Raw genomic sequence first — 15517 nt, 5'->3', positions numbered from 1 at the left:
AGCCAGAAAACAGCAATTACTTTCCCTCTGTTATAAATCTTGTTCATGGAATGTGAGATCCAAAGGACAAAATAGGAAAAAAGCAAAGATTTCGAGGCTGCCAAATATTAACTTAATGTCAACGTTTTACTCTATAATAGATGTTATATTGGATTTTTTTCTTTCTCATAGACTAGCTGTCCTGCCAAAGCTTGATTGTCTAGTTTACACTGTCATCCAACACGAACATCCAAGACGAAATCCAATACCACCTAAAATGTACCAGAGCCGCCTATGGCCATCTTTGAACCCGTGTGTTTCAAGACAGAGACATCTAGTTAGATACCAAAATAGCTGTATACAAAGCTGTCTACGCCTCAGAGACCTGGACAATGTACCGTCGATGCCTCAAGGTGCTGGAGAAGTTCCAGCAACACTGCCTATAGGGCATTCTAAACTTCTTCTGGGAGCACTATCGCACAAACCTCTGTCCTCCAGGAGGCTAACACCACCGGCATTGGAGCTATTATCATTAGGAACCAGCTGAGGTGGTTGGGCCACGTTTTCAGATAGTCGGATTCCCGACTGCTGAAACAACTCCTCTATAAGCAACTAAAATAGGGAAAGTGCACTCGAGGAGGCCAGAAGAAACGATATAAGGATCTTCTGAAAGCAAACCTGAAGAAGTGTGGCATGAACACATATACATAAGAGAGCCAGGTTAAGGACAGTCAAATCTGAAGACAAACCATCGCCAAAAGCACAGCCACCTTCGAGGCCAACCGACGTGCAGACCTCGAGGAGAAGAGAAAGGAGGGAGAGAGAAAAACGCTTGCAAGTCAACTCTCCAAATGAAAATGGAACTACCTGTCCACACTATGAAAAGCAGTTCAAGGCCGGGATCAGCTTTGTAAGCCATCTCCATATACACTCAAAACACGACTACCATCCTCAGTGCTAAGGGGTTGCAGAGAGAGAGAGAGAGAGAGACAGAGAGAGAGAGAGAGAGAGACAGAGAGAGAGACAGACAGACAGACAGACAGACAGAGAGTGTGTGTGTACATTACTATTTAATATATAACCGGAGAGAAGACGTATGAATTCATAACCTTTCTTAAAGCTACTGCAGTTAGCTAAATAAGTAGAACTGTGTAAGGTCACAATGAGAAACACTGAGCTAGTTAGTAAACTTTTCTTGAAGGTGTTAGCGAAAGAATAGGTAATGTAAATAACGATGAACATTTGTTTCAGTTGTTGTTGTTTATCATCTTATTTCAATTTCTAATTTTCAGTTGACTACTGTGCCAAGAAGCCCTGCGAGAATGGCGCTAAATGTACCAATTTAAAACACCACTACATCTGCACGTGCAAGGAAGGATTTGAAGGAAAGAAATGCCAAGTTCGTAAGTAGATTATATAAAGTAAAAGCTATCTGTGTCTGTCTGTGTGCGTCCGTTCCCCCCTCCCCCAGCTAAAAGTCAGAAACTACGCGAGACACACCCACAAAGCTGATATATTTTTGCACCATTGCCTTGGACAAAATGTAGATGCAGTTTTCTTTTTTTTTAAATACTCATTCTTTTGGGTGTCAACATATTTACTGCAATTTTCTAATGTTTTCATGTAGTCATTTCTTAATGGTTATTTTTCTGGTTTCCAGAGAAAGGGGATGATCGAGAAAGAGAGAAAGAAAGAAAGATGGGAGAGGAGAAGGAGAAAGTTTTACTTTTATAATTTGCTGCCCATGCTCCCAGGCAACATCCCATAACCATGCTATTAACATAAGTCATCTTTTTATGTAGATAGAAATTGTTTCACATAATGTAGGTCATTTAACTGAATTCCTTCATTCAGTTAAACTTTATATCTGATACCTGAGTGTTTCCTTCTCGTAGGTTAGTTGTCATATCTGACATTCTTTGTGTCATCTATATATCTATAAAAGTGAGAACGTGTGTGAAGACACTTCTTAACCTATATATTCAACGACTTTTTAATCTACAGACATGAAATTTGGTATATAGAATATTCAAATAAGTGGAAAACTTTTTAATCAGTTTTTATCTGGAAAAAAACGTCTACTAAGGGGTTGAAATTGAAAAATTGGTATGTGAAAGGTCACCGGATTTTTATCTGTTTTCACCCGTGTCACGACTGTGTATGACAGCGTCCTTATGTTAAGTATGAGTTGGTTTGAAAACACTCTTTAAAAGTTATGTCAAGCTGGTGTAATAATTATTGTATTTGACCCGCTATCCTTAGGTTTTGGTTTCGATCTCAGCTGGAGTATTTTATTTTTTTACTTAAAAAAAGGGAATTGTTTAGATAAAAACATAATGATATAATTTTAAATAATATCAATCAAAAAGGATATCATTTGAAATGATATCATTCAAAATGATATCATTCGAAATAATACCATTCAAAATAATATCATTTGAAACAATATCATTCCAAATGATATCATTCGAAATAATACCATTCAAAATAATATCATTTAAAATAATATCATTCCAAATGATATCATTTGAAATAATATCATTCAAAATGATATCATTTGAAATAATATCATCTGAAATGATATCATTCGAAATAATATCATTCAAAATAATATCATTTGAAATAATACCATTCAAAATGATATCATTTGAAATAATATCATTCAAAATGATATCATTTGAAATAATACCATTCAAAATAATATCATTTAAAATAATATCATTCCAAATGATATCATTTGAAATAATATCATTCAAAATGATATCATTTGAAATAATATCATCTGAAATGATATCATTCGAAATAATATCATTCAAAATAATATCATTTGAAATAATACCATTCAAAATAATATCATTTGAAATAATATCATTCAAAATGATATCATTTGAAATAATATCATCTGAAATGATATCATTCGAAATAATATCATTCAAAATAATATCATTTGAAATAATACCATTCAAAATGATATCATTTGAAATAATATCATTCAAAATAATATCATTTGAAATAATATCATTCAAAATGATATCATTTGAAATAATATCATTCAAAATAATATCATTTGAAATAATACCATTCAAAATAATATCATTTGAAATAATATCATTCAAAATGATATCATTTGAAATGATATCATTCCAAATGATATCATTCGAAATAATACCATTCAAAATAATATCATTTGAAATAATATCATTCCAAATGATATCATTCGAAATAATACCATTCAAAATAATATCATTTAAAATAATATCATTCCAAATGATATCATTTGAAATAATATCATTCAAAATAATATCATTTAAAATAATATCATTCCAAATGATATCATTTGAAATAATATCATTCAAAATGATATCATGTGAAATGATATCATTCGGAATAACACCATCCGCTTATTTTCTTTCGTCCATAACTCACATGGAAAAACTAGTTCTGTAACTTTTAAAACTCATATTCTGAATGGAAATTACAATATTTTTTCATTTGCTGGTACTAGATCAGACTGTCTGAAGATGGTTGCTTCCTCAACTCAAATGCGTCAAGCATGGGTTTTATTGTTTTTACCGTTTCCTTTATATCAAGTGGCTTCATGTCTTGTCTAGAGTAATTTCCATAAAAAATGGTAAAATGTAGCATTTCTCTACAAGAATATCCAATTCATTTTTTACAGGTAACTACTGCGCAAAGAAACCCTGCGAGAATGGAGCTGAATGTATTAATAAAAAAGACTCCTATTTTTGTAAATGCAAAAAAGGCTTTGAAGGAAAAAGATGCCATATTTGTAAGTACATTTTATATACCAAATATATTCTGTGGTATAAGTAATCTCTTATGCGTACACAAATTTTTGATATAGTTTAACCTCAAAACAACCTGAAAGCAAACCATATCTGGTGCACAGAACATGCAGTCTATCTCTGATTTATCCACAAAGTTTCTATCATAAATACTTAACAATAGTTGTTTTACTACCTTTCAATGATGTGTAGGGATACTTTGGAGAATGTCTCATGAGTAAAAAGTGTGATCTTGTAAAGGCTTCAGACTTACAGAAAGTTCACTACCCAGATTTTTATCTGTGGAGTTATGTCAAAAATGATGTCTATCAACACAATATCCAGATTATTCCTGACAACCAAGATTAGGGCAGTACCAAAAATAGAACTGCGTTAAAATTATTGCATGTTGTATCCAGGTGGGCTTATTATTGAACGGCACTAAAACAAAAACAAATATTCTGAGGAGCATATTTATTTAATTTGCATATTAATCACCAAAAACTCAGTCATATCCGATTTGGGCATGGCTGACAATTTTCATATATAGTACTGATAATTCATCAGATATTCATATGTAGTACTAATAATTCATATGATATTCATATGTAGTGCTAATAATTCATATGATATTCATATGTAGTACTAATAATTAATATGATATTCATATGTAGTACTAATAATTCATATGATATTCATATGTAGTACTGATTATTCATATGATATTCATATGTAGTACTGATTATTCATATGATATTCATATGTAGTACTAATAATTCATATGATATTCATATGTAGTACTGATTATTCATATGATATTCATATGTAGTACTAAAAATTCATATGATATTCATATGTAGTACTGATTATTCATATGATATTCATATGTAGTACTGATTATTCATATGATATTCATATGTAGTACTAATAATTCATATGATATTCATATGTAGTACTGATTATTCATATGATATTCATATGTAGTACTAAAAATTCATATGATATTCATATGTAGTACTGATTATTCATATGATATTCATATGTAGTACTAATAATTCATATGATATTCATATGTAGTACTAATAATTTATATGATATTCATATGTAGTACTAATAATTCATATGATATTCATATGTAGTACTAATAATTCATATGATATTCATATGTAGTACTGATTATTCATATGATATTCATATGTAGTACTAATAATTAATATGATATTCATATGTAGTACTAATAATTCATATGATATTCATATGTAGTACTAATAATTCATATGATATTCATATGTAGTACTAATAATTCATATGATATTCATATGTAGTACTAATAATTCATATGATATTCATATGTAGTACTAATAATTCATATGATATTCATATGTAGTACTGATTATTCCTATGATATTCATATGTAGTACTGATTATTCATATGATATTCATATGTAGTACTAATAATTCATATGATATTCATATGTAGTACTAATAATTCATATGATATTCATATGTAGTACTAATAATTCATATGATATTCATATGTAGTACTGATTATTCATATGATATTCATATGTAGTACTAATAATTCATATGATATTCATATGTAGTACTAATAATTCATATGATATTCATATGTAGTACTAATAATTCATATGATATTCATATGTAGTACTAATAATTCATATGATATTCATATGTAGTACTAATAATTCATATGATATTCATATGTAGTACTGATTATTCATATGATATTCATATGTAGTACTAATAATTCATATGATATTCATATGTAGTACTAATAATTCATCAGATATTCATATGTAGTACTAATAATTCAGCAGATATTCATATGTAGTACTAATAATTCATATGATATTCATATGTAGTACTAATAATTCATATGATATTCATATGTAGTACTAATAATTCATATGATATTCATATGTAGTACTAATAATTCATATGATATTCATATGTAGTACTAATAATTCATATGATATTCATATGTAGTACTGATTATTCATATGATATTCATATGTAGTACTGATTATTCATATGATATTCATATGTAGTACTAATAATTCATATGATATTCATATGTAGTACTAATAATTCATATGATATTCATATGTAGTACTAATAATTCATATGATATTCATATGTATTACTAATAATTCATATGATATTCATATGTAGTACTAATAATTCATATGATATTCATATGTCGTACTAATAATTCATATGATATTCATATGTAGTACTAATAATTCATATGATATTCATATGTAGTACTGATTATTCATATGATATTCATATGTAGTACTAATAATTCATATGATATTCATATGTAGTACTAATAATTCATCAGATATTCATATGTAGTACTAATAATTCAGCAGATATTCATATGTAGTACTAATAATTCATATGATATTCATATGTAGTACTAATAATTCAGCAGATATTCATATGTAGTACTAATAATTCATATGATATTCATATGTAGTACTAATAATTTATATGATATTCATATGTAGTACTAATAATTCATATGATATTCATATGTAGTACTAATAATTTATATGATATTCATATGTAGTACTAATAATTCATATGATATTCATATGTAGTACTGATAATTCATATGATATTCATATGTAGTACTAATAATTCATATAATATTTATATGTAGTACTAATAATTCAGCAGATATTCATATGTAGTACTAATAATTCATATGATATTCATATGTAGTACTAATAATTTATATGATATTCATATGTAGTACTAATAATTCATATGATATTCATATGTAGTACTAATAATTCATATGATATTCATATGTAGTACTAATAATTCATATGATATTCATATGTAGTACTAATAATTCATCAGATATTCATATGTAGTACTAATAATTCATATGATATTCATATGTAGTACTAATAATTTATATGATATTCATATGTAGTACTAATAATTCATATGATATTCATATGTAGTACTAATAATTCATATGATATTCATATGTAGTACTAATAATTCAGCAGATATTCATATGTAGTACTAATAATTCATATGATATTCATATGTAGTACTAATAATTTATATGATATTCATATGTAGTACTAATAATTCATATGATATTCATATGTAGTACTAATAATTCATATGATATTCATATGTAGTACTTATAATTCATATGATATTCATATGTAGTACTAATAATTCATCAGATATTCATATGTAGTACTAATAATTCATATGATATTCATATGTAGTACTAATAATTTATATGATATTCATATGTAGTACTAATAATTCATATGATATTCATATGTAGTACTAATAATTCATATGATATTCATATGTAGTACTAATAATTCATATGATATTCATATGTAGTACTAATAATTCATATGATATTCATATGTAGTACTAATAATTCATCAGATATTCATATGTAGTACTAATAATTCATATGATATTCATATGTAGTACTAATAATTTATATGATATTCATATGTAGTACTAATAATTCATATGATATTCATATGTAGTACTAATAATTCATATGATATTCATATGTAGTACTAATAATTCATATGATATTCATATGTAGTACTAATAATTCATATGATATTCATATGTAGTACTAATAATTCATATGATATTCATATGTAGTACTAATAATTCATATGATATTCATATGTAGTACTTATAATTCATATGATATTCATATGTAGTACTAATAATTCATCAGATATTCATATGTAGTACTAATAATTCATATGATATTCATATGTAGTACTAATAATTTATATGATATTCATATGTAGTACTAATAATTCATATGATATTCATATGTAGTACTAATAATTCATATGATATTCATATGTAGTACTAATAATTCATATGATATTCATATGTAGTACTAATAATTCATATGATATTCATATGTAGTACTAATAATTCATCAGATATTCATATGTAGTACTAATAATTCATATGATATTCATATGTAGTACTAATAATTTATATGATATTCATATGTAGTACTAATAATTCATATGATATTCATATGTAGTACTAATAATTCATATGATATTCATATGTAGTACTAATAATTCATATGATATTCATATGTAGTACTAATAATTCATATGATATTCATATGTAGTACTAATAATTCATATGATATTCATATGTAGTACTAATTATTCATATGATATTCATATGTAGTACTAATAATTCATATGATATTCATATGTAGTACTAATAATTCATATGATATTCATATGTAGTACTAATAATTCATATGATATTCATATGTAGTACTAATAATTCATAGGATATTCATATGTAGTACTAATAATTTATATGATATTCATATGTAGTACTAATAATTCATCAGATATTCATATGTAGTACTAATAATTCATATGATATTCATATGTAGTACTAATAATTTATATGATATTCATATGTAGTACTAATAATTCATATGATATTCATATGTAGTACTAATAATTCATATGATATTCATATGTAGTACTAATAATTCATCAGATATTCATATGTAGTACTAATAATTCATATGATATTCATATGTAGTACTAATAATTTATATGATATTCATATGTAGTACTAATAATTCATATGATATTCATATGTAGTACTAATAATTCATATGATATTCATATGTAGTACTAATAATTTATATGATATTCATATGTAGTACTAATAATTCATATGATATTCATATGTAGTACTAATAATTCATATGATATTCATATGTAGTACTAATAATTCATATGATATTCATATGTAGTACTAATAATTCATATGATATTCATATGTAGTACTAATAATTCATATGATATTCATATGTAGTACTAATAATTCATCAGATATTCATATGTAGTACTAATAATTCATATGATATTCATATGTAGTACTGATTATTCATATGATATTCATATGTAGTACTAATAATTCATATGATATTCATATGTAGTACTAATAATTCATATGATATTCATATGTAGTACTAATAATTCATATGATATTCATATGTAGTACTAATAATTCATATGATATTCATATGTAGTACTAATAATTCATATGATATTCATATGTAGTACTAATAATTCATATGATATTCATATGTAGTACTAATAATTCATATGATATTCATATGTAGTACTAATAATTCATATGATATTCATATGTAGTACTGATTATTCATATGATATTCATATGTAGTACTAATAATTCATATGATATTCATATGTAGTAATAATAATTCATATGATATTCATATGTAGTACTAATAATTCATATGATATTCATATGTAGTACTAATAATTCATATGATATTCATATGTAGTACTAATAATTCATATGATATTCATATGTAGTACTAATAATTCATATGATACTCATATGTAGTACTAATAATTCATATGATATTCATATGTAGTACTAATAATTCATATGATATTCATATGTAGTACTGATTATTCATATGATATTCTCATGTTGTACTAATAATTCATATGATATTCATATGTAGTACTAATAATTCATATGATATTCATATGTAGTACTGATTATTCATATGATATTCTCATGTTGTACTAATAATTCATAAGATATTCATATGTAGTACTGATAATTCATATGATATTCATATGTAGTACTGATTATTCATATGATATTCTCATGTTGTACTAATAATTCATAAGATATTCATATGTAGTACTAATAATTCATATGATATTCATATGTAGTACTAATAATTCATATGATATTCATATTTAGTACTGATTATTCATATGATATTCTTATGTAGTACTGATGATTCATAAGATATTCATATGTAGTACTGATAATTCATTCAATATCACTGAAGATTCCTCAAAAGTTCCAACAAAAACCTAACAGCCAGCCATGGTTCTCCCTTGAATGTGCTGCTGCCATCGCCCATAGAAATCACTTTTTCCAGAGCTACCAACGTAATAGATTCACTGAGACTAAAGCTGCTTTCAGGACCGCCAACAACCACTGTAAAAGAGTAAGAAAAACGCAAGAGAGCTATATGCTCAATCGGTTAAATCCAAAGTAGCTGAGCAGCGGTTTGGTTCCCACCAGCTCTTGCAATTAGCAAATAGGATCCTGAACAGAAGCGTGCGTTTTATCACAACCATTATCAATGGTCCAGAGGTCATCTCGTCAGCATCAGACAAGGCCAAACTATTTGCCAAGAACTTTGCAGCAAATTCTACCCTATGCAACAAAGGATAACAACTCCCCGTATTTCCTCCTACAACACACAACACGCTAGGTAACATACAAATATCTGTGCGTGAGGTCGCCAAGCTAATCAAGAACCTTGACTCCAGTAAAGCAACTGGCCCAGACTGTATTCCAATTATAGTGTTAAAAAGAGCTACAACCAGAACTTACCAAACTGTTTAAACGTTGCCTTAAGGAGAAGTCCTTTTCAACACCCTGGAAACCTCATCAGTATGCCCTCTATTTAAAAATTCAGGTGATTACTCATCTCCCTCTCAATACAGACCAATAAGTCTCCTGAGTGTCATGAGTAAGTTGCTGGAATCCATATTAAATAGAGAAATAGTCAACCACCTCAACAGAAATAACCTTCTTAGTGACATGCAATATGGTTTCCGTTCTGCTTGATCTACAGCAGATGTACTAACAATTATATCTCATAGAATTAGTGAATCTCTCGGCAAAGGCTTCATTTCTATGGCAATTGCTCTTGACATATCAAAAGCCTTCGATAAGGTATGGCATAAAGGCCTACTTCACAAGATTTCCAGCTACGGTATTACTGGAAATGTTTCTCTATCATTAAATCATTTCTCTCTGATAGGCTCATAAGAGTAGTGGTTGATGGGCAGAAATCAGAGGCCCTCAGTATTAATGCTGGAGTCCCTCAGTGTCCATCCTGGGCCCAACTCTCTTCTTGATCTACATCAATGATCTCCCAAAACACATACTTAAATCATTCGTTGACATCTATACTGATGACACGACTATCTGTGGCAACACATCAAAGGCTGTAAATGGCAATGTTCTCTTTGATTCTCTCTCCTCAGATCTTGAGCGCATGGTTCAGTGGGGGAAGAGGTGGCTGGTTACCTTTAATGCATCAAAGACCAAGCTCCTATCATTACATCATAAACGCTCCGATCCCCATCTGGCACCAATTGAAATGAATGGCTCTCGTCTAGGGGAGGCCCCATGTTTTGATAAGCTTCTGGGTTTGACCTTTACTCCTGATCTTAAATGGAACACATACATCAAGTCTGTTGCCAAGGTCGCTGGGAAAATGGTGGGATCCTTCTACCGCTCCAGAAGATATCTCACTAATGATGCAATTCTCTATCTATATAAAAGCCAAGTACGTCCAAGGATGGAGTACTGCTGCTACATCTGGGTAGGAGCTGCTAAAAACAGCCTATCCTGCCTTGACAGAGTACAAAATAGACTTCATGGCTTGGTGAGGGATGCCCTTTTCTCTTCTCTGCAATCTCTCTCCCACAGAAGAGACATTGCGAGCCTGTCTCTGTTTTATCATTATTTCCATGGCAAGTGCTCGTCTGAACTCCATTCTCTGGTCCCCCTTCGCCAATCTTTCATGATAAACACCCGACTAGCTGAAACCACTGTCAAAAACTTTCCCCACTCTTTATCCGTGCCTAAATCAAAACGTAGATTCCATGATCAAAGCTTCTTTCTTATAACTGCACGGCTGTGGAACTCTCTGCCGCTTGCCTGTTTCCCCCCTGAATTCAACTTGGATGTCGTCAAGTCCAACACAAACAAATTCCTGATGAACCGCCCCCTTAAGTAATGACACCTTAGCAAATCCCCAGTACTAACCATTACTACGATACTATCCCATTGATTACTGTACACACAATGACCCTTATCCCTGAGTGGCTCCTGGGCCTTGATAAGTGGTGACCCCCATGTAAAAAAAAAAAAAGAATTACTACTACTAGCACGGTTACATGATATAAGATTTATGAAGAATTTAAAAAGGCAGCCTCGAAATTGAATCTCGCATTTGAACAACTAGTCAGCGTAGCAAAAGATATAGTTCCAGCAATGGCTGCGTCTATTATAGGCTTTCTTACTAAATGTAAAAAAGAATTAATTAACAGCAATTTTACAGCAAGAAATAAAGATAAAAATATTTGATGATTATGTGTGTGTGGGGGAGGGGTATTTTCCTCTACATTAGTAAATTGTTGATTCTAACCACTGAGTTAAGCAATAAAGTTAACTGCATTCACAGAAAATTATTTCAGAATGTACTGGATATATAATGACTAGGGCTAGGACAACAGCATATTCTTTTCATTGTTTTGACTCTCGAGTGTGTATTCGTTGGTATCTTATATGCTTTTATATAGAATGATGTGGTTCTCGGTTGATTAACTGCGGCTAACTGTGTTGGATATATACTCGAGAGTCAAAGCAATGAAAAGAATATGCTGTTGTCCTAGCGCTAATAATGACCAAAGAAAATTAGCAACATCCTGCCTTATGAAAAAACCAAACAAGAAGGATGAATATTTATTTATTTATTTGCGGACTGTTATTCTCAATATTGAATGAGTTTTTAATACTACATATAAGAATTGTCAGCAATGCCAAATTCGAGTTTTCGGTAAAAAAAAAAAAAGAAAAGTTGGCCATCTGAAAGGATTCCAATAATAAAATAAAAAAGATGGACTCTTAAAATCAAACACAGATCATTGGGATGACTTGGTTACTTGCATATAGACAATGAAGCATCAGTCAAAAGTCAAAATAACATTAAAAGAAACATGCATGAAGACTTGGTGAAACTTATAGATTATTCATTTGGCAGACTTTGGGAAGCAGTGATGCAAAATGAATTAGTAAAACAACGAATAAGAGAAGACCTGGGAGGATTTTGTAATGACAGACGTAAATGGCACAAGAAATAGTGAAACATGAAGTTCCATCCAAAGAACTTTGCAACATATTCACCAAATGTTATGGAGTAAGCTAATATACCTATTTATGAAATAATGGACTTATTCAGGTACTATAAATATTGTTACATCTAAAATGATATTCGACAGTGCTTCATGCTATTCATTTAATGGTGAGTTGCGCTTATGATTGTTTGCCAATCAACAATCAGACCGGTAGAAATTAGGTCATTTCGGTGACCTTTTATCCAGCGGGCTGAGGCATCGTTCTGAGTAGTCTTAGGAAGTCCACTCTCCCAGGCCTTACCTCCCATCTTTTGGTCAGAGTAAGTTTATTGCTTACTACCTGAGGCGCTTTGATGGGGAAATGCCAATTGGATTTCCCAAGTAATTTTTTAAAGCTAGATTACACCTCCTTTAGGGGCGTTGGTTTTACTTTTCCCATCTTCTGACCTTGTGTCACATCTTCCTGCGCTGGAAAGGTAGTAAATAGCGGTAGCAATTTGTTGCAGTTATGGCCCCAGAATCATGACGTGTACTTCTGTAATATGCTTTTGTTAAGATACATTTTATTAACTATGCCACCGTGTTTATCTTGATTATTATGGATCTAAAAGGTTACAACAGTAAAAAAAAAAAAAAAAAAATGTGCATTTAATCAATTCAGGACTAGAGATATTATTCACCTCCTCTCTTGAAGGTTAAGCACAACGTCAAATGTGGGTTTGAAAAAAGTGTTTCTGTAGAGCAAACTGGATTCGATTCGAATCCATGTCGTTAACCACTTAGCCATAGTCACTTCCAAAGTAGCAATTAGACCAAACTTTAAGCAGTACTTACTCTATGCAGATTGGACCGGCTTCCTCTGCAGGAGGAAATTTCATGAGAATCTCAAATTCACAAGCAGTCCCCAGTCACATATATATCCTGTTTGGGAAGATGACGAAATTAGATTTTACAGTTTTTGCAGGGAAGTGTCGACATCCTCCTTTGTAAAGTGCCTAATATTCTCAAATGGTTACCCATCTGGTACTGATCAGACTTAATATTGCTTAACTTCGGTGATCTAATGAGAACGTCAATGTGGTTATGATGTATATGTATAGCAATTATATTGACTGTATCTTCATTTTATCATCTTATTATAAAAACATTATATCGCAATGTTATAGGGAATCTGTTATTTCCTTAACACATTATATATTTTTATTAGAAATAGAAATTTACTTTTCATTTCGTTTCTAATATAAATATGTGTCTTGCTGCTTGTCGGATTGATTAGTCGTGGGTATTTATGCTGAGGGGGTACCAATGCTTTCAGTTCGTCAGAACACATTCGATTAAAATACTTGTATAGGTTCCGCACTAGCAACCAAACTCCAACTTCTGTCCCATCGCTGAAATGTTGCTTCTCTGTGCCTGTTTTACAAGTACTTTAATCGAATGTGCTCCAAAAAGCTCAAAGCACTTGTACCCACTCGAAGTAAATACCCTCAACTAGTTACACAAGCAGAAAAATCCCACCCCTACCCTGTAGAGATCCCTAGATCTCGGAAAACCTTCTACTCAAATAGTTTCTTCCCTCAAACTGCTAGACATAGGAATTCCCTCCCTGGTCCCTGCTTCCCTGACTGTACTAACATGTAGAAGTTCAAGTTTAATGTGAACAGATATCTTACTGCTCAACTCTCTATATTAGTAGTCCCTTATGTCCAAGTGGAACTGTGTCTTGTTTAGGATAGAATAAAAGTAAAAAGAAGTATGATAAATTTATCGTATAAAAACAAAATAAAGGACATATTGATTTTTATTTATTTTTTATTTTTTTCCAGTTGACTATTGTGTCAAAAAACCATGTAAGAATGGAGCTAAATGTACCAACGAAAAAGATGGCCATGTTTGTACATGCAAGAAAGGATTTGTAGGAAAGAACTGCCAATTTGGTAAGTATATGTTTTAAAGATCAATTTTTTTTTTTTACATGGAGGTCACCACTTATCAAGGCCCGGAAGCCATTCGGGGATTCGGGGATACGGGTTATTGCATGTACAGTAAATCGTAGTAATCGTTAGTATTGGACTTTTGATAAAGTGTCTTACTTAAAGGAGCAGTTCATCAGGAATTTGTTTATGTTAGACTTGAAGACATTCAAGTTGTAGTCAGATGGGAAACTTTGTTCATGGAATCTACGTTTTGATTTAGGCACAGATAAAGAGTAGGGAAAATTATTGACAGTGGTTTCAGCTAGACGGGTGTTTATCGTGAAAGATTGTATTCTGGCTTTATTATTGAGTCATACTAATTATTGAATCTCAAATCTTCAGTTTCAAAAACAAATTACATTTTTATTCTTTACAGTTGACTATTGTGCAAAGAAACCTTGCAAGAATGGAGCGACATGTACCAATAAGAAGGATACACACATTTGTATATGTAAAAAAGACTACGAAGGAAAGAACTGTGAAATTTGTAAGTAATTTTCATATATATTCAGGCATAACAATAAACTTTTTCACTAAGATAATTAAGAATCTATCTATTAATATGATAGCGTGTGTGTCATTTATTTTGTGTGTCATGCTTACATCCGAGTGAATCGTTCAATTGTTAGGGACTCCATTTCTTGTAATAAATAATTTTACCTAGAATTCTTCATAAGTTTTGGTTTCGGTTTCGATTATAGTTGATGGCACTCAAGTCATCTTTTTTTTTTATAAATAATTTTACCAAGAATTGTTCATATGTTTTGATTTCAGT

General features: G+C 30.1%; 1 protein-coding gene across 50 annotated transcripts in view; it reads left to right on the top strand.

Moving 5' to 3' along the window:
* Window positions 1-15517, top strand: part of LOC145303484 (uncharacterized) — a 578993-nt gene that overhangs the window by 57624 nt on the left and 505852 nt on the right. For all 50 annotated transcript variants that reach the window (XM_080144904.1, XM_080144905.1, XM_080144871.1 and 47 more), the window contains 4 exons: window positions 1272-1382; window positions 3659-3769; window positions 14593-14703; window positions 15119-15229. In XM_080144904.1, the coding sequence (XP_080001030.1) occupies window positions 1272-1382; window positions 3659-3769; window positions 14593-14703; window positions 15119-15229 (444 nt within the window). The remainder of the gene's footprint in view (window positions 1-1271; window positions 1383-3658; window positions 3770-14592; window positions 14704-15118; window positions 15230-15517) is intronic.

Source organism: Euprymna scolopes, chromosome 19 (assembly GCF_053919585.1).
Source record: "Euprymna scolopes isolate OS-2025 chromosome 19, ASM5391958v1, whole genome shotgun sequence".
In the NCBI taxonomy this organism is placed as follows: Eukaryota; Metazoa; Mollusca; class Cephalopoda; order Sepiida; family Sepiolidae; genus Euprymna; species Euprymna scolopes.
This window is presented reverse-complemented; position numbering and strand designations above follow the sequence as displayed.